This window comes from Schistocerca serialis, chromosome 11, assembly GCF_023864345.2.
Source record: "Schistocerca serialis cubense isolate TAMUIC-IGC-003099 chromosome 11, iqSchSeri2.2, whole genome shotgun sequence".
In the NCBI taxonomy this organism is placed as follows: domain Eukaryota; kingdom Metazoa; phylum Arthropoda; class Insecta; order Orthoptera; family Acrididae; genus Schistocerca; species Schistocerca serialis.
Genome location: NC_064648.1, coordinates 98,830,282 through 98,851,821, shown reverse-complemented (window position 1 = coordinate 98,851,821; position 21,540 = coordinate 98,830,282). Strand labels below are relative to the sequence as shown.

General features: G+C 39.8%; 1 protein-coding gene across 3 annotated transcripts in view; it reads right to left on the bottom strand.

Moving 5' to 3' along the window:
• The window catches only part of LOC126426732 (sorting nexin-13-like), a 399,890-nt gene that overhangs the window by 241,320 nt on the left and 137,030 nt on the right, over positions 1–21,540 (bottom strand). For all 3 annotated transcript variants that reach the window (XM_050088694.1, XM_050088696.1, XM_050088695.1), the window contains exons 8-9: positions 12,793–12,906; positions 3,145–3,274 (exon numbers count right to left, since the gene is read on the bottom strand). In XM_050088694.1, the coding sequence (XP_049944651.1) occupies positions 3,145–3,274; positions 12,793–12,906 (244 nt within the window). The remainder of the gene's footprint in view (positions 1–3,144; positions 3,275–12,792; positions 12,907–21,540) is intronic.

Genomic DNA, 21,540 nt, shown 5'->3' with positions numbered 1-21,540 from the left:
TCTTATTGCAACACTTTAATTCTACCCTTACAACTATTCTAATCATCGAATAAAACTTCACTGTGATTTTGTACGGAAAAATTAGAAAATCGCCAGCAGTCGAGGGGTAAAGGCATCCCTTCCCCAATAACTGTTAGAGATGTGAGGTGACAAAATGAGGTAGAAAACATGTATATTAATACATAATTAAGTTGCCTGTAGGCTAGCACTATTTAATTTATTTTAGCATTAACTTAAAGAGAGTTTATGTTGCATATATACATACTTTAGCCCACTATTATTTCCACAGCCCTGCGAGTCATCTTAGCAGTACAAAATGTACAAAATTTACAAAATTTTTAGCAAATTTAAAATGACAGAGAATCAAAGTGTTAAGTTTCTCATCTCAAAGGAATTTTCTTTGCCGATTCTAAACCTGGCGTTAGATTTTGAGATTTTTTCGAAGTTATTTACTTGAAAATGGAGGTTCTCTCTATGAACAATGTGATGAAACAGTACATGCAAGGAGTTAATAATAATTGTCACCCAAGAGCAGCTGCTGAATCAAAGAGAATTAATCTTGGAAGTGGATTTCTTAGTTTTTATGCAGAACAACACTGAGCTCAAGCAATTTTTGTTAAGTGAGAGATGTTGGTCTATTCTAGGAAAAAAAAAAAATTGGGCTTCAGAAATATGAATGTGTAAGAATTGTGGTTTGGTTTTCTCCCAGATGGAGTTGAAGGGGGACCAAAACTTTTGTATATCAAGAGGAACATATGTGATAACGTTACAAAATAGTAAAAACTGCATACTAGGTTTATTTTATTTACTTACACGTGAAAATTTTAAATGACATGCATTAATTTTTGTTTTAATAAAGGTCCACCTCAACTCATAATTAATTAGTCAAGTAGACTGAAATTTTATACATTTTTTATTATGTCTAGAAACAATGAAACAATTTTCTTGTGAGTGCACTTTTGTGTCCAATGAATCACTGCAAGTACGATCTATGAAAAGCCCCACAAAACTGTACTGTGTGCTTGACAAAATGCAGGTGGGCTGTGATTACAGTACAATCAACAGCACCTTCATGACAATGTTTGAAGCAGATTCTAATGCAACTGTTATTTCATATAATGTACACACGATCAGGGTCAGTGTTAATTTCTTGTTTCTATCTTACTGCAAAAGACAGAGTTCACAATAATGCAGCAACCAGGGAGGAGGATCGCAAAATTACACCTACATCTATACAACTACTCTGTAATTCACAATTAGGTGCTTGGCACAGCGTTCATCAAAATGCCTTCCTGCTTTTTATTACCATTCCACTCTCGAACAGCACATGGAGAAAGCAAATCATTCTGTGTAAGCTTTGATTTCTCTTATTTTATTATGTATATCATTTCTCCCTATGTAGGTGGGTGCCAACAAAATGGTTTCACATTCACATTCTGAGGACAAATATGGTGATTGAAATTTTGTGAAAAAATCTCATCACAGGGAAATATATCTATTTTTTGATAATTGCCAGCCCAACTCGTATGTCATATCCATCACGTTGTCCCCACTATTTCACAATAATACACAATGAGCTGCCGTTCTTTGAACCATTTTGGTGTCTTCTGTCAATCCTAAAAGATGTGGATCCCATACTGAGCAGCAGTACTCCAGAAAAGGGTAGACAAGCCTATTTTAAGCAGGCTCTTCTGTAGGGCTGTTGCATTTTCTAAGCATTCTGCCAATAAATCGCCGTCTTTGGTTTGCTCTCTCCAAACATTATATATGTGATCAATTTAAGTTATTCATAATTGTAATCCCTAAGTGTTTAGCTGAGTTTACAACCTTTATATTTGTGTGATTTATCGTGTGAATGAAATTTAGAGGGGTTCCATTTAGTACCTGTGTGGATGCCTTCACACTTTTCATCATTCAGTCGATTGCCACTTTTAGCACCAAACTGATATCTTGTCTAAGTCATTTTGCAATTAGATTTGATCTTCTGATGACTTTTCTAAATGGTAAATGGCATCATCATCTGGAAAGAAATCTTGGAAGGAAGAAAAAATTGTCTCCTAAATCTTTTATATAGACTAGGAACAGCAGAGTGCATACAACACTTCCTTGGGGAATGCCTAATATCACTTCCATTCTACTCAATGACTTTCCATCAAATATTACAAACTGCAGCTTTTCTGATAGGAAAACACGAATCCATTAACACAACTGACACAATACTTCACAGGCATCAGTCTTGATTAAAGGCCACTTATGAGGAATTGCACCAAGAGCCTTCTAGATACCTAGATATACAGAATCAATTTGAACTCCTCTGTTGACAGCACTCATTACTTCGTGACAATAAAGAGCTAGTTGTTGTTTCATAAGAACAATATTTTCTGAAACCGCACTGAGTATTTGTCAATCGACCATTTCCTCTGAAGTAATTCATAAGGTTTGAACACTGTACACGTTGCAAAATCCTACTACAAATAAATGTCCATCAGTGGTACAGATCTGTAATTCAGGATGTGACCTGTGCAACTTTCCAGTCTGTATGTACATACCTTTCACAGAACAAGCAATTGTATGTGATTGCTAAATATGGAGTTATTGTATCAGCAAACTCAGAAAGGAATCTAATTGATACAGTATCTGTCCTGGAGTGATTTAAGTCGCTTCATTTCACTGGAGACATCTACTTCAGACTTACTCACATTGGCAGCTAACACTGTCTTCCCTAGCTCTGATGGACGGATGCACAACGTAACAGCTACAACACTTCCGAATTTGTAATGTTTTCGGCAGGGACGAGATAATGTCTTGTGCAGTCTTTAGACCCATCAGTGGTGTCTGCTGCAGTACTGTCCAGAAAAAAACAGCTGCAGATCTTCCCATTAGTTAGTTTTCAGGCTAAAACCAATAAACCACACGCCACAGTCAGAGGAACGGGGCAGAGAGTATGTGGGGGCAGACAGTATGTGGCATCAGAGGTGTCATCTCCCGTACTACTACCCACTTAACACGAGAAGTGCATATCCTGGCCCAATCTGTTGCAAGGAATGCAATGTTGCCAAACACCCCCCCCCCCCCCCCCCCACACCCACCCAGTTCCCAAACACAGGCACCAGAGTGTGACACACACAGCAGCAGTAGACTCACCGGCCGAATCTGAGTCGGCACCGTCTTTGAGGCGTTGGAGGCGCGCGTCGACAACCTTCCGCAGGTACTGCAGGGAGCTCAGCTGCTGCTTCACCCACGTGTCGTCCTCCCCGCCAGAGTCGCGAGACCTCTGTGGGAAACCACACGTGTTATTCTCAAATTTTTCTCAGCGTAATTAGCAGACAGGAATGCACAAAACAGGACTCTGACATTGTTCTTTTTTATTTTAAAAAATAGAAAATAGTAAAAAGTTAAAAATTCAAAAGCACCTAATATTTACTTCATAGCATTAAGCACCATTTACAGTTTATTCGTACGAGGAAATGTCAACTGTACCTTGTATTTTAAGGAGAAAAAAGCAAACTTGCAAGATACCCCCCCACAAACTGACCCTGTATGAAAATTTGGGCCATAATTCTGAGAGTATGAAGATATGACCTCCCAAAAGTACAGGTTTTAAACTCTTGTGCACACTGGTTGTCTGTCATTCACTCTGCCTCCTGCAACCAATCTAGCATGAAGTAGTGTGCAGAGAAGTGAGAATCAGAACCTGCTATTTACGAGATATTGAAGGTGAGGGAAGAGGAAGGGAGAGGTGGACACGTATTTTGTTAGAGAACATGTTATTCTACGTTAATAACAATAATAATAATACTAAGAAGAAGAAGAAGAAGAAGACGTAGTAAGTCAACTACATGCACACATATGCTGAATATTATTTTAACAATATTCGATCAGTATTATTTTAACAATATTCTAGTGTTGATATTTTGCTGTTCTATAAATGCATCAAAATCTAAGCAAATAAACCTAAGGAACTAAAAAATTATTATAAAATGAAGTTAATGAATTTTGATTTACAGTTTAATCATGCCAATCAAGTTGAAGAATAGCACAGATCCTGCAAGTGTACTTCACATTAACAGCGCCAGCTTTAGAAGCTGTACTTTCAGGAGGTCATAGTTGTGTGCTCTCAGAACTATGGTCCAAATTTTCACAAGGGATTGGCCAATATCTTGCAAGTGTGCTTTTTACCTGTTTAAAATATGAAGCCAAGTTGGAGCTGCTGTTATGAGAAACAAATTATTTTCAAAAACCTTAGTCTGTTTGAAAAGTAGTAGCCAAAATCAGACTCCTTGTAAATATAATCAAAACAAAACTAAATAAAATTAGAAAGAGGTATCAAAACAGAGAAATCATCATCTAATATCAAACTAGGTACAATGTAACAGTGTGTTACAGAAGTTATCTGCTTTTCCTTTGCTGCACTCAAGAGCTGTGCTATAGGATATTGCTGTAAGCTTGCTTTCTGATAGTTCCAGGTTGTGATATTTAAGAAAAATACTAGCACGGTGTTTCCCAATAATTTTGTGTCTGAGAATGTGATCAATGTTATTTCTGTATGCCACTTGTATGGCTGGTCTTCACAAGCCGTTACAAGTAAGCATAAAGAAAGAAGCTCTCATAGTAAGACAATAGTAAACCAGGTCTTCATGAACTTTACCCAACATTGAAATTATAGGTTGGCTGATCTCTCTCTCTCTCTCTCTCTCTCTCTCTCTCTCTCTCTCTCTCCCACCCCTCTTATCCTAACATACATCACACTTTCCTTTGGACAACCTCATAAATGTTGTTTTCAGAATGTGTAGCTGCTTACTGAGCATCTTTCAACCCATCATCTTTTTCTGAACGGCATTGACAGCTTTTGTCATTTTAGATGAACTCCACTATCTTTGTTACATATTTCCCATTATCCTCGTGAAATCAACAAGAGAACCCCAAGAGAATAATAATGTGTACTAATATAGGCAGACTCTAAATGCTGAAAAAGTAAGTGGTCTGGTTTAGGCACCTGAAAGGGGTTCAATTTACACAACTATAGCCTAAATTTTGTTAAACCAATAAACTGTTAAACAGTATAAATTTTTGATCAAACAACTACACGAAACAGTTTAATCATAAACACTAACCGTAAACGTTCCTATTCAAGAACACACATGGTCTGATACGCTTACTCTTCAACGAGAAATAATGAAAAATATGGCATTCTGTAAAACCTTTATGGCTGTCAAAACAAGTAACAGTGAACTAATAAGCAACAGGTGAAGTGGGCAATTTGTGCATTCTGCTAGAGAGAGGCAGCAGTCTACGGATCAGGAAAATGCAGATCAAAGAGAACAGGGGCGGTGGGATCTGCTTTACAGGAGTCCAGCTAAGGGTGCTTTCCTCTATTCCTTGACCTTTCAGGATTGCAGCCACATGACATCTTGTCATGATATTTTGGCTGATGACCAGGTAGCTATCTTTAGGTAAGTTTCATGCTGGTGATTGCCGCTATATGTCCAAAAATTGGCACAGTGGCACACATGCATAGGTTACTATTGCACAACCACCCACTGTGAGGTTTAGCACCCTCTGTCAAACGTTGCTCCATCTGAGCCGCACATGCAATAGTGTTATTACATGCACACCCTCTGTCAAACTGCTGACACATGGAGTTTGAATTCAGTGGTAAAATTAACTATCACTAGATGAGGCATTAGGGGTGAAAGTGTGTGTTTGTGAAAAAATTGAAGAAACAACTGTGCCACACGTCTCATGCCGATGAAAGCAGCCATTGCAATTAATATGGTTATCCGAACAAACTTCCACAGGTTTCTCAATAACTAATACCAAAAGGATCTCAATTCTGACCAAGCCTTTCACAGCAAAACAAGTCAAAGAATGACTCGTGCACTGTGAGCGTCAGGTGTCGTTGATCGTGTTCAGAGCCTATTCCGTGTACTGTGCATGTGGTCTGGACAGTGTGGGTTTTCCCACAGTGACACAGTATTCTGTAGACTCCAGCCTTCCGAAAACCCGGATCACCCTTTCCTGAGCTAAGCAGAACACAGGTCTTTGCAGGTAACAAAAATATTACTTTATCATAATGTGTTCTCTTTGTTGTTCACATGTGAAGACAATGACAAAATTTTACTACTAATGTCACGTCTAGTGCCACATAGATCTCTCTCTCTCTCTCTCTCTCTCTCTCTCTCTCTCTCTCTAACCACTTGTATGAATATCAAGAGCTCAGATGGAAATCCAGTTCTAAGAAAAGAAGGCAAATCAGAAAGGTGGAAGGAATATATAGAGGGTCTATACAATGGCGATGTACTTGAGGACAATATTATGGAAATGGAAGAGGATGTAGATTAAGACGAAACGGGAGATACGATACTGCGTGAAGAGTTTGACAGAGCACTGAATGATCTGAGTCGAAACAAGGCCCCGGAAGTAGACAACATTCCATTAGAACTACTGACGGCCTTGGGAGAGCCAGTCCTGACAAAACGCTACCATCTGGTGAGCAAGATGTATGAGACAGGCGAAATACCCTCAGTCTTCAAGAAGAATATAATAATTCCAATCCCAAAGAAAGCACGTGTTGACAGATGTGGAAATTACCGAACTATCAGTTTAATAAATCACAGCTGCAAAATACTAACACGGATTCTTTACAGACGAATGGAAAAACTGGTAGAAGGCAACCTTGAGGAAGATCAGTTTGGATTCCATAGAAATACTGGTACACGTGAGGAAATACTGACCTTACGACTTATCTTAGAAGAAAGATTAAGGAAAGGAAAACCTATGTTTCTAGCATTTGTAGACTTAGAGGAAGCTTTTGACAATGTTGACTGAAATACTCTCTTTCCAATTCTAAAGGTGTCAGGGGTAAAATACAGGGAGCGAAAGGCTATCTACAATTTGTACAGAAACCAGATGGCAGTTATAAGAGTCGAGGGGCATGAAAGGGAAGCAGTGGTTGGGAAGGGAGTGAGACAGGGTTGTAGCCTCTCCCCGACGTTGTTCAATCTGTATATTGAGCAAGCAGTAAAAGAAAAAAAAGAAAAATTCGGAGTAGGAATTAAAATCCATGGAGAAGAAATAAAAACTTTGATGTTCACCCATGACATTGTAATTGTGTCAGCAAAGGACCTGGAAGAGCAGCTGAACGACATGGACAGTGTCTTGAAAGGAGGATATAAGATGAACATCAACAAAAACAAAACGAGGATAATGTAATGTACTCGAATTAAGTCGGGAGATGCTGAGCGTATTAGATTAGGAAATGAGACACTTAAAGTAGTAAAGCAGTTTTGCTATTTGGGGAGCAAAATAACTGATGATGGTCGAAGTAGGGAGGATATAAAATGTAGACTGGCAATGGCAAGGAAAGCGTTTCTGAAGAAGAGAAATTTGTTAATATCGAGTATAGATGTAAGTGGCAGGAAATCTTTTCTGAAAGTATTTGTATGGAGTGTAGCGACTTATGGAAGTGAAACGTGGACGATAAATAGTTTGGACAAGAAGACAATAGAAGCTTTCGAAATGTGGTGCCACAGAAGAATGCTGAAGATAAGATGGGTAGGTCACATAACTAATGAGGAGGTGTTGAATAGGATTGGGGAAAAGAGAAGTTTGTGGCACAACTTGACTAGAAGAAGGGATCGGTTGGTAGGGCATATTCTGAGGCATCAAGGGATCACCAATTTAGTACTGGAGGGCAGTGTGGAGGGTAAAAATCGTAGAGGGAGACCAAGAGATGAATACACTGAAAAGATTCATAAGGATGTAGGCTGCAGTAGGTACTGGGAGATGAAGAAGCTTGCACAGGATAGAGTAGCAAGGAGAGCCGCATAAAACCAGTCTCAGGACTGAAGACCACAACAACAATAACAGAACTGAAGACACAACAACAACAACTCTCTCTCTCTCTCTCTCTCTCTCTCTCTCTCTCTCTCTCTCTCTCTCTCTCTCTCTCTCTCTCTCCCCCTCCCTCCCTCCCCCTCCCCCCCCCTTTTTTTTTTTAAATTTGTGATTTGTGTACCCTACCCCTGAATTTTAGCTCCACTGGCTTTCAATCTGACATAGAGTGTGTTCACAATAACACTATTATGCGCATGCCTGCGTGCCTCACGTACGCAACATTTGCCAGTGGACGCTGAACTCGACAGCAGGCTGTCGTGCAGTAGTAAACAGTGTGCGTGTGCCAATCTTTCAGTATAAACACTATGACATTCACCAGCAATCCCTAGTGTAAAACTCACCTGAAGGCGGATAGCCCATTGTCATCCAAAATATTGTCACAAGAAATTAATGACATCCAGCAGCCGCACTCCTGTAACCTAGTCATATTAGTCACACTTTGATGGCAGTGGTGCACTAAGGTCTAGAGAGAGAGAGAGAGAGAGAGAGAGAGAGAGAGAGAGAGTGAGTTCTACCCATGTGGTGGTGGTGGTTGTTTTGTACATCAGTCAAAATCATAGTAACCAGTGCCCCTATGAATACTGAACAACATGAATGTGGTTACACTGGGTAAAATACAGAAATAGCGAAAGCTACAGAAGATGAATTTAGCATACACAGACACTCGTACAAAACTGAAAACGGCTTACGCAGGCTATGTCCTTACCTTAGCTTACTACTAAAATATGGTTACCAGAGCAGAAGAGCCACACAACAATGAACGAAGAAATGGTAGTTGTGTGATCACTTGACATAATAACTAGATGAACCGGGCACCCTCTGCACACACTAAAATCTCCTGTCTAGAAGTTCAGGTAGGTCAGATGCGACTCTCTCAACTGAGAGAGAACTCTTCCTGTTTAGTTCCATGCTTTTATTTTTCTCCAACATTTCCTACCATTACCTAACTGACGGTCCCTTAAGCCATCAGGATGTCTCGTCAACTGATCCTTCTTTTGGTCAAGTTGTGCCATCATTTCTTTTCTCCCCAATACTATTCATTACTGGCTCTTTATTTACATGACCTACTAACCTAATCTTCAGCATTCTCCTGTAGTATCACATCTCAAAAGCTTCTGTTCTCTTCTCACTTTAACTGTTTATCGAACACATTTCACTGCCGTAGAAGACTACAATCCAGATAAACGACTTCATAAACGACTTTCTTACATACATTTATATAAGACTAGCTAAACACCTGAGCTTCACCACAGAAGTTCAAGAAAGGACTCTACATAGCACTGCTTTTTAGGGTTCTGGTACTCAATCGATTAAAATAGAACCCTTATAAGATCACTTTCTCAGTACATTCATTTTTCATGGCTAAAAGTCAAATATAAATAAAAGTTATCCAAATAAGCACAGCAAATGCATTAAATATTTTATATGCAAAGCAAAATCAATAAATCTGTAGATGCTAGTCAAGTAAACTCAATTTTATTTTGTTGTCATAAAGATAAGAATGCTGGTTTTAATTATGTCAGTGATGTAAACTTTTAAAAAATTTCTGTTATTAAGGTAAAACAAATTAACAATGCCATCTAGTGGTTATTAGGTGTGCTACAATACTAACAGTGCCATCTGTCACTAAGGTTAACATCTGCATTAGTAAACTTAAGAAGACACCTAAAACTTTAAGTTTAGATATCTTCTTTTTTCCGTGATCCAATATTTATGAAATAAAGCCTATGCATTGCCCCAAACTACACTCTACTTACATACGAAAAACCCCATGAAAATCATTTAGAAGATTTGGATTTTAGCATGTTCAAACAGATAAGACAGGTACACAGAACAGTTTTAGAGTTTTATTATTAGTATAAATGTTTTATTTCTTTGGAAAATCCAGGAGGGAATGTAACAATACGAGAGAAGGAAAGGAGTAGCAACTTTCCTTCGCTCGTATTGTTTTATTTCTTTTTTTTTCCAGTAGTGCCCTTCTATCATCTCACTGCATTTTATATCCCCTCTATTTTGGCCAGCAGTTTTTTGCTGGCCATACAGCACAACTCATTTACTACGTTTAGTGTCTCATTTCTGATTTAATGTGACTATATTTAACAATGTCTGTTTTACTTTTGTTGATGTTCACCTTATAACCTGTTTTGAAGAGACTAGTGATTCTGTTCTGCTACTCTTCACATTCCTTTGCAGGCTCTGAAAGATTCACACAGTGTTACCAGCAAACCTCAAAGTATTTATTTCTTCTCCCTGAACTTACATTCCATTTCCAAATCTCTCCTTGTGCTGCCTTCTCCACATTCAGAATGAATAAATTCTGGGCTATCCACAATAAATACAGGAGAGTATTTCTGCCTGTGGAGGTCACACCTTGTTCTGCTGTTTTAGCACAGCTGCTCCAACAAAGCTTGTTAAATACTGAACTGCTGCTTCTGGGTGTAATATTTTCAATTTGAGTTAGTGCACAGCTGTTTGGAAAGAAACTGAACAACATTTTCCAAAAAGTCAACATTACTCTATAATATGTAAATCATTTATTTCTCAAAAAACATCGCCACTCAGTCACATTTTCCAGGAAATGAAAAGACATTCTGCATGGGATAATCTAGTGAGGAGGGTTATGGATTATTTTTTTAAACAATCTACTACCACATGTAAATATTTGTACATCTTGTGATTCTTCAGTTTCTCCCAGCATATTTCTTGCTCGAACAGTCCACGGGTGTACTACTGGTCCATAGTGTCCAATGGGCACAATATTTCGGCGATCAGACGTGTCGTCATTGTCAGGTGCACTGCGCAGTTCGTCAGTGCACCTGACAATAGCGACATGTCTGATCGCCGAAATATTGTGCCCGTTGGACACTATGGACCAGTAGTACACCCGTGGACTGTTCGAGCATTTGTACATCTTGTTCGATAACATCAGACCAGTACAAAAGACTGCAGGCATTTTTATAAGCGAAAAAGAAGTATTGTTTCTGAAATAAATGGTAATAACTTGGAAAATAAAAAGTAGTAAATTGGTTTTAGTATCCTCTGATGAATTAAGAAACTTAATTTTACTACAGATCAGTTTTAAACTGATAACATTATAGGACCTATTCTTGCTATCCTTTGCCAGGGGTTCTTAGTAACAAAAGATATTAATCCCGTTTGGCTCACAATTTTTGCCACAGAACAAGTTGTTTGAAATAAAAACAATTTTATTACATTTCAGTCGTGCAGTGTGTTGGTATGTGTACAATTTCTTTATGTTACCTAGTTTCTTCTCACTTAATTTCACACAGTATTGTGGATAAGCCCAAGCACATGCTAACAATGGACAGTTGATTGTCGAAAGCAACCATTTTTTAAATATAAACAGAAGTCCATCAATTGAATTCTTTCGACACTAGTTGACAACAAAGAGATATGCTTACACATGCGCCGCCTGTGGCAAAGGCATACAGACATTCGATTCGATTATTGATGTATTTTTGGCAGCGGTGACACCATGATGACTTCTCTGCAGTTTAATTACCCCAAGAGCCAGATTTCATGCTTTGTCCAAATTAAAAACATCATCTTTATTTATTAAATTATTAGCTAATCTAATTCTATAACTTCCTTGAAGACAAAATCCCAAAAGGAAGAGGTGGATTTTAAAATCTTCACATCACTGTAGTTCATGGAATGCCCTGTATCAATACAATGTCTGGTCGCAGCTGACTTGACTGGCTTTGACAAGCATGTGAATCTTCGATGTTCCACACACCTCTCATGAACAGTGTGTGTTGTTTGACCTATGCATAACTTCTCGCAATTTCCACAAAGAATCTGCTACACACCCATGTTACAAAGCAATAAATTTTCTTATACAGAACCGAGTAAAGTTGCAATCTTCATGGGAGGCCGGAAAATCACCTTAACATAGTGTTTCTCGAGAAAATGGCCTATCTTCGAGGAAAGAGCACCCACACACACGGCAAAAATGCACTTGATCTGAAGGAATTACTACCTTCGGCTGTATTCTCAAGAAACACTGTGTTAGGATGATCTTCTGGCCTCCCATGGAGATTACAGCTTTACTACGTTCTGTAAAGGATGATCTATTGCTTCGTAACACAGGTGTGTATCAGATTCTTTGTGGAAATTACGAGAAGTCGTACACTGGTCAAACAACTGGTCATCATGAGAGATGTGCGGAAAATGAAATATACACACGGTTATCACAGCCAGACAAGTCAGCTGGGGCCTTTAAAATCCACCTCTTCCTTCTGTAATTCTGTCTCCAAGGAAGCTATAGAGATTAGATTAGCTAATACTCTAATAAAGAGAGATAATTATTTTAATCTGGACACAGCATGATATCTGGTTCTTGGGGTAATTAAACTCCAGAGAAGTCATCTCGGTGTCACCGCCACCGAACACATATCGATAAGTGAGTCGAATATCTGTACACCTTTGGTACAGGTGGCGTATGTGTAAGTGTATCTCTTTGCCGCCAACTAGTGTCTGTGATCCACAGGAGAGGTACTGCTGTGGTGGAGCATATAACGCCGCGCTTGGCATCTTGTCAGTCTTGCAACTCACTCCGAGGATGGCCGGAGGATACACGGCTGAAATATCAGTGGAAGAAATTTTATTTGTACAATTGCACACCCAAAATTTAATTGACTATTCATTACGCCACGAGAAGTTGAAAATTCAATGTTTCATTTTGTTTCCTTCCTGCATCTGTGGCTTAAGCTGAAAGACTGTTTAGCACATTGGGAAGGATGAAGAATACTGTAAAACTCACAATGACAGAAAATAGTTTACCAGATTTAGGAGTACCTGTTAGAAATTGAATAGCGCGCTCTGGATGCCTGCTGCTCAGTAGGCACATACATCTACAAATGACAAAGTACTTGCCAGCTGTGCAATCTCCCTCACAACAATCTCCCTCGTCGCCGTCAGCTCGTCGCGGTTGTCGGTGACGCGGAGCGCAGTGAGGAAGGCTTCACTCGTCAGTGGGATCTCCTTACACTGCAAACAAACACAGTGCTGTGTCCTCAATACCGTTTTATACAGTTAGGCACGGATACGCTTTCTCCTTCTGAACAAAAATACGGGAGAACAGCGATCCTCGTCAGCTCGAGATTCTGGTGAATCCTTCCAAACCGATGTTTCCAAGTTAACAAAATCAAAGTGGGAAAAGGTTTTGAGAATTTTAAAGGTAAATATTTTTAGAAACAATACAATTACTTTGAAACTTTCTGACAGATTAAAAGTGTGTGCCAATCTGGGACTCAAACCCAAAACCTCGTGTTTCGCAGGCAAGCATTCCACCTGAGAACAACTTGTGACCTGCCCTCATAGCTTTATTTCCACCAGTACCTCATCTCCTATCTTTTGAACTTCACAAACGTTCTCCGTCATAGCCTGCACGACTAGCACTCCACGAGAAGTGGACACTGCTGAGAAATGGCTTAGTTACAGCCTAGGTAGTAAAATGGTCTGTTACAAATAACATTTTTCCATTTTTTTATTTTTGTAAAAATTAAAAGGTGGGCCTCATCTTATTGGACTGACAGTTAGAACTTTTGCCAATTTTTATTGTTTATAAACATTCTGGTGGTAGCAATTGCTGAAAGTTTGATGCAATGTGTTACTTCAAAGCATACAATTACTACCCAAGAGACATTAACAACGTAAGTACACATATCAATACCCAAATTGAACAAAAACTGCAGTACATGAAACAAAATTACACATTATAAATTATAGGGCAACTTGTACATTACATGCCATATGAACACTTTCTTACCTCTGTCATAACCAAATTAACTCAATTCAAAAATACATAGCATTTTATTCATAATATTTAAGCTTTCTGTCAAAAGCCAATATTGTCAACACTGCACAAAATGCTGGTGCTGCAATCTGCATTCAAGTTCATTCGGAACTACACATGTGACAAGACACTTTGATGCTTAGCTAATATTTTTTTGTATGAGAACCATTTTTCTTCCACCAACTTTGAGGACTCTTCACTTAGAGAATAAGTACGGCCCGTTGCTGTGGTGGTATCAACTTTTCACGGAATATGAGAGAAAGAAACATCACAACCATCATTATCAGGCCAATAGAAGGATGGGGATGATTCATGAGGATGCATGAACCTTACTGTAACACCTCCTCCTTCACAATTCACCTTCTCAACAATTCCCAAATACCAAGAAGAGTCATATGCACATGCAACAGCAGTTGGGCTGCACAGTGCATTCTGGCATTAGTGGTGGACGTGCATCTGAGAAATCATGCAAGATACTAAAATCTGTATCACAGCTCAGCCTTTTTGCTCCAATCTTGTTTGGTGATACTGGTACAATGTGATGCATAGATCATGTCCCAGGAATTGTTTTTGCACTTGTGAAGCACTGAGGAAGATAATGTCTGACTTTTACCATTCCATCTTTTCAAACAAAGAAAATTGTAATTCCTTGCAGGTACTCGTGACAGAAATCAAATACCTGTGAAGCTTCAAGTATTTGATCTTTATAAACTCTTTGCAAACTTGTTTTTGTGACAAGTCTTTTAACAGTGCCAGCCAATACCATCACAGGGAGATTTGTCATGGCTCGTAGAAAAAAGGACCAGCTGCAATTTATGTTGAAGTCATGTTCATGGTAGCAGATATTTCTGAAATTCTTACAATTTTTATATTGTGCAGCACAACCATCAGTGAAATATTCAACATACACAAGATGAATTTCTGAAAATTCACACTTTAAAAAATTCAATACAGTCTTCTGAGTCTGGTACACCAAGGCAACATCATGAGAAACAATACAAATACTTTTTGCTTGCAACTGTTTGTCCTTTTTGTAATACACAGGGTGTTACAACAAGGTACCGCCAAACTTTCGGGAAACATTCCTCACACACAAAGAAAGAAAATATGTTATGTGGACACGTGTCCGGAAACGCTTACTTTCCATGTTGGAGCTCATTTTATTACTTCTCTTCAAATCACATTAATCACGGAATGGAAACACACAGCAACAGAACGTACCAGCATGACTTCAAACACTTTGTTACAGGAAATGTTCAAAATGTCCTCCGTTAGCGAGCATACATGCATCCACCCTCTGTCGCACGGAATCCCTGATGCGCTGATGCAGCCCTGGAGAATGGCGTATTGTATCACAGCCATCCACAATACGAGCACAAAGAGTCTCTACATTTGGTATCGGGGTTGCGTAGACGAGAGCTTTCAAATGCCCCCATAAATGAAAGTCAAGAGGGTTGAGGTCAGGAGAGTGTGTAGGCCACGGAATTGGTCCACCTCTACTAATACGTCGGTCACCGAATCTGTTGTTGAGAAGCGTACGAACACTTCGACTGAAATGTGCAGGAGCTCCGTCGTGCATGAACCAAATGTTGTGTCGTACTTGTAAAGGCACATGTTCTAGCAGCACACGTAGAGTATCCCGTATGAAATCATGATAACGTGCTCCATTTAGCGTAGCTGGAAGAACATGGAGCCCAATCGAGACATCACCGACAATGCCTGCCCAAATGTTCACAGAAAATCTGTGTTGATGACATGATTGCACAATTGCGTGTGGATTCTCGTCAGCCCACACATGTCGATTGTGAAAATTTACAATTTGATCACGTCAGAATGAAGCCTCATCCGTAAAGAGAACATTTGCACTGAAATGAGGATTGACACATTGTCGGATGAACCGTTCGCAGAAGTGTACCCGTGGAGGCCAATCAGCTGCTGATAGTGCCTGCACACGCTGTACGTGGTACGGAAACAACTGGTTCTCCCGTAGCACTCTCCATACAGTGACGTGGTCAACGTTACCTTGTACAGCAGCAACTTCTCTGACGCTGACATTAGGGTTATCGTCAACTGCACAAAGAATTGCCTCGTCCATTGCACGTGTCCTCGTCATTCTAGGTCTTCCCCAGTCGCGAGTCATAGGCTGGAATGTTCCGTGCTCCCTAAGACGCCGATCAATTGCTTCGAACGTCTTCCTGTCGGGACACCTTCGTTCTGGAAATCTGTCTCGATACAAACGTACCGCGGCACGGCTATTGCCCCGTGCTAATCCATACATCAAATGGGCATCTGCCAGCTCCGCATTTGTAAACATTGCACTGACTGTAAAACCACATTCGTGATGAACACTAACCTGTTGATGCTACGTACTGATGTGCTCGATGCTAGTACTGTAGAGCAATGAGTCGCATATCAACACAAGCACCGAAGTCAACATTGCCTTCCTTCAATTGGGCCAACTGGCGGTGAATCCAGGAAGTATAGTACATACTGACGAAACTAAAATGAGCTCTAACATGGAAATCAAGCGTTTCCAGACACATGTCCACATAACATCTTTTCTTTATTAGTGTGTGAGGAATGTTTCCTGAAAGTTTGGCTATAACTTTTTGTAACACCCTGTATATGGACAGTGTGAAGAGTGCAGCTGCCGTTGTTCCAATGGTTTCAGATAATCAGATTGTGATTGAGAAATAAAAGAGTGTGGAGTAAGTTTTTCAATTTTCTTAATTAGTGTGTAACAGAATTCTGATAGAGAAATTATTTGAACACTTAAAGTCATTCTGTGAGTTGATACCCATTGACTGTACTGAACCACCTCATCAGGGTCATATAGTCTTCATTTCATTTTCTAAGTGGGTTTGAAGCAATGAACTGGTGGGGCATTTTTCACACAGACGAAGCATACAGGGTTGGTTATTTATATAACATGTTGTTATTTTAAGTAAATCTTGGTATGTTTCTTTAACAGAAATGGAATTTAGAAGCAATTTAACGTTTTGGTGGTAAATGCACACACTTATGGTGTGTGTTCCTGAAGATCCTGTAACTATACACGGTTTTGGTTGAAAAGAAGCAAATTTTGAGAATCCTACTTTGTCTTCAGGATAATAATTTTTTTTTTTTTAAAAAAAATAGAATACAGTTCAGTTAAATTACTTAAAACAGGACACTTTTGTTCAAAGGTTTTTTTGCTGGTGCTCATTTTGTCTTTTTCTCGGGCATTATTCTTCTGTAACCAAATAAAAACACACTACTTTTTGCACTGTACCATATGGCAATGTCTCCCCTCTTTCTTGCTCAGCCATCGATAAAATACCCTTCTCCATTAAAAGAGCTCTAGCCTGTCATACCAAATATTCAGAAATGCGAAATTTGGAACGGACTTTCTGTCAAGACCAAGTTGCCGCCACAAGAGTAAGTAACTGAAGTTTTTCACGGTTATTTGCATATTCAATTTTCTGTTTGATTTTGTACATGAGCTCATCATAATGTTTTGCCTCTTCTTCCAGTTCTGTTAAATCACTGTCAGGGATGGTGCTTGCGTCAGCAGCCAGCTCAACTTGATACGTATGTGAAGTTTCACTTTTCAGAGCCCCAGTTCGTTTGGCTGCTGCATACCGTCTATTGCGAGCAACTGAATGCAGCTTTGCAGGAGATACTCCTAAGCTAGTTAAGCTAGTATTGAGCAGAGATTTTTCAGTAGTCTGCACCCTCACATTACTGTCATTGATATAGTCTGGTGATGAGTCGTCACTTGCTTGTTTTTCCATTTATAAATTTGATGCAGGTTGGGCACATTTTCTCCCCAGGAATAACGCTAAAGCCTCTCATTTTGAAGGTCTTTGCCTTTTCTAAACTAATTTCATACAGTCCAGATGAAACAGTTCGTTTATGGCACTTGAAGGGATCACAGTAAATTTTCTTATGTAGAGAGAATCTGTGCAGGTACCTGTCTTTGTGTTTAACACACACACACACACACACACACACACACACACACACACACACAAAACACTTAAATCACAGTATGAATGACTGTTGCTTCGCCATGGTAAAAGTTCTTGTTCTTCACTTGTCAGTTCATTCACACAAGTCAGGGCATTATCACATATATCTTGCAGATACCGTCCAAGAAAACTGTGCCTACTTGTACTTTCCATACTGCTTCAGTCATAAAACCAATATTTGTCAATAATAATCCAAAAGTCCAAAAGATGATTGGTGTAACCTAAAAAGTAATTAAATAATAATAAAAAGTCATTCTATCCCTTGTTTCGTTACAAAAGTATTTCACATTATAACCGTAACATTAGGGGACTTACTTTTGCTTTGGAATGAATAGTTAAAAACTGCAACAATTGAATTTTTAGCCAATAACTGACTCTGGGTACAATTCAGTATAAGAGCTCAGAACTGCATGCTCAGTGAACACGAGGCAAAACAAAGGAACTGGGTGATGTAGTACATAGAGTGACAATAAAACAGTGTTCTCAGATATGATTTGTGCCTAGGGAAATCCAGGGAAGCCAACTTCAGCAATTTACTGGTGCCACGGTAGTCATGAATTAGCAAATTCAATATTTCTTTTACAATAACATTGCTTTTCACACTTCCCATTATTTCTACAACCTGATTCTTATTCTGAGACATAATGGAATATTTATAATGATACTGTAAATTTTTCAAAGGTATCTATGAGGCGGCAATACCTTAAAAAATTATGATGTCCATGCATGGATTTTGCTTAAAAGAAATTATTTACTATTTTTTTCTGAGATGCAGATGATCGATATTTGCTACAAGAAGCATGACTAAAAAAAAAAAATATAAACCTTCCTCCTTAACTAAAAGAAAATTCAAGCTTCCACAGCAAAAACTCTAGGAACTATTGCATTTTTAAATTATAAAGGAGCTCGTCTATGAAAGTCTGAATTCCAGAATCTATAGAACTTCTTTTTACTGCAAGTGAAAAAGTAATTGAGCTGCAACATTTACATTTTGGAAATGTGAATATATCTAGGTAAACTTCCACCACCCAAAATTTCAAGGATTTGCTTGACAATGGGTGTCATTTCCTAAAATTTCTGGATGATTTGACGTGGAATGACCCCGCCAGTACCTCACCTCCTACCTCCAGAACGTTTCAGAAGCTCTCCTGTGGATCTTGCAGGACTAGCACTCCTGCAAGAAAGGATATTGCGGAGACATAGCTTTGCTACAGCCTGGGAAATGTTTCCACAAATTTTATCTGTCAGGAAGTTTCATATCAGTGCACACACCGCTACAAGGAAAAATTTCACTCTGGAAGTCTTTGTCTTGTTATCTGAGCCACTTTTCCACAAATTCTTTGACCACCTCATTGCTGTCGAGTTTTTTTCACTTACTGCCTTCTCGACTGGACCCAAGTTAGATCAAACGTTAAAATTCTGTTTAGAAAAGGGTCAACTTCCCTTTCATAGTGTTATTTCAGATCTGTACACCGTCTTTTGCTGTTGCATTAACTCTTTTTGGACACATCTTGTACTCTTTTTTCTGTAGTCAGGTTTGTTACTGATAACATTATGAACTGTGAAAACATTTACTGCAACTGGTTTTGCTACACTGAAGTGCCGAAAAAACTGGTATAGGCACGCAAATTCAAATACAGAGAGATGTAAACAGGCAGAATACGGCACTACAATCGGCAACACCTATGTATGATGACAAGTGTCTGGCACAGTTGTTGGTTCAGTTACTGCTGTTACAATGGCAGGTTATCGAGATTTTTTAAGTGAGTTTGAACGTGGTGTTACAGTCGGCCCACGATCGATGGGACACACCATCTCCGAGGTAGCAACGAAGTGGAGATTTTCCCATACGGCCATTTCACGAGTGTACCGTGAATATCAGGAATCCAGTAAAACATCAACTCTCTGACATCACTGCGGCTAAAAAAAGATCCTGCAAGAACAGCACCGACAACAACTGAAGAGAATCGTTAAATGTGACAGAAGTGCAACCCTTCTGCAAAATTGCTGCACATTTCAATACTGGGCCATCAACAAGTGTCAGTGTGAGAACCATTCAACGAACCATCATCGATATGGGCTTTCAGAGCCGAAGACCCACTTGTGTACCCTTGATAAATGTAAGACATGAAGCTTTATGCCTCGCCTGAGGCGGTCAACGTCGACATTGGACTGTTGGTGTTGGAAACATGTTGACTGGTCAGACGAGCCTTGCTTCAAATTGTATTGAGCTGCTAGACATGTATGGTTATGGAGACAACCTCATAAATCCATTGATCCTGCATGTCAGCAGGGGACTGTTGAAGCTGGTGGAGGCTCTGTAATGGTGTGGGGTATGTGCAGTTGGAGTGATATGGGACCCTGATAAGTCTAGGTAGCAATTTGACAGGTGACAGGTACGTAAGTATCCTGTCTAATCACCTGCATCCATTCGAGTCCATTGTGCACTCCGACGGACTTGGGCAATTCCAGCAGGACAATGTGACAACCCACACATCCAGAATTGCTACAGAGTGGCTCCAGGAACACTCTTCCGAGTTTAAACACTTCCACTGGCCACCGAACTCTCCAGATATGAACATTATTGAGCACATCTGGGATGCCTTGCAACTTGCTGTTCTGAAGAGATCGCCACCCCCTCGTACTCTTAGGGATTTATGGACAGTCCTGCAGGGTGCATGGTGTCAATTAGCTCCAGCACTACTTCAAACATTAGCCAATTTCATGCCACGTCATATTGCGGCACTTCTCCATGCTCCCAAGGTGCCCTACACAATATTAGGCAGGTGTGCCAGTTTCTTTTGCTCCTCAGTGTATTTCATTGCTGTGCTAGATAGGGCATTTCGTCGCTCAATGAGGGTAAGAATCTCGTAGTTGAGACAGACTAGTCCCATCAGTCCACTGAAAAGGTTTGGTTTACATAATGTGGAATGGTGAAAAATTTAACATAAGTGGTCTGGGTTCATCACTGAACAGCACAACCAAGCAAGAAAAAGTAATTTTAGATCATAGAACCTTCAATTCCACACAGGCCACCACAGAAACACAACCAGCAACCGAGTAAGTAAGTAAACGTTGCGAATCAGAATGAACGGCAACAGCCAAACTGCGGCCAAGAGCAGAGCTTTTGGGGAAGGAGACCAGACAGCGAGGTCATTGGTCTCATCGGATTTGGGAAGGGCGGGGAAGGAAGTCGGTCGTGCCCTTTGAAAGGAACCATCCCGGCACAAGAGCAGAGCTGACAGCAGGTATCAGAACACGCTGGTGGCTGCTTCACAACCCACAGCATTTATAGGTGCTTCCCCCACCACCGGGAGCTCCGAGCTAAGCAGATGCGAATTGTCGTCACATCCTTCGATCCCACGAACCTCCCAGACTTGTTCTCCACGAACCCCCTGCCCCTGCCCCAAACCCACAACCACCACTCTTCACCCATCCCACAATGGCGTCCTCTTCCTCGCAGTCTCCCATTCCTACACGTCACTGTTATCATTCTCTTGAGTTCTTACTCTGTACACTGCTATGCTATATGCGAAAACGTATATCCGAAATACAGTGAACCTAAAACATATGCAACTGGAATCATTATTTCCTGTCAGGGAGACTGCAGTTTGCAATTCCTGATGGGAAGCCACTTAGTGAAACTGAAATTACGTCGGTTGTTCACCAAGGAAGTGTATAGACACCTGCTCTTCTTAATCTACACAAATGATTAAGGACACAATTTCAACAGGACTCTTAGAATGTTTGCTGATGATGCTTTTGTTTGAGGTACAGTAAAGTAATCAAAGGCTCAAACCAAATTACAAGGGTCAT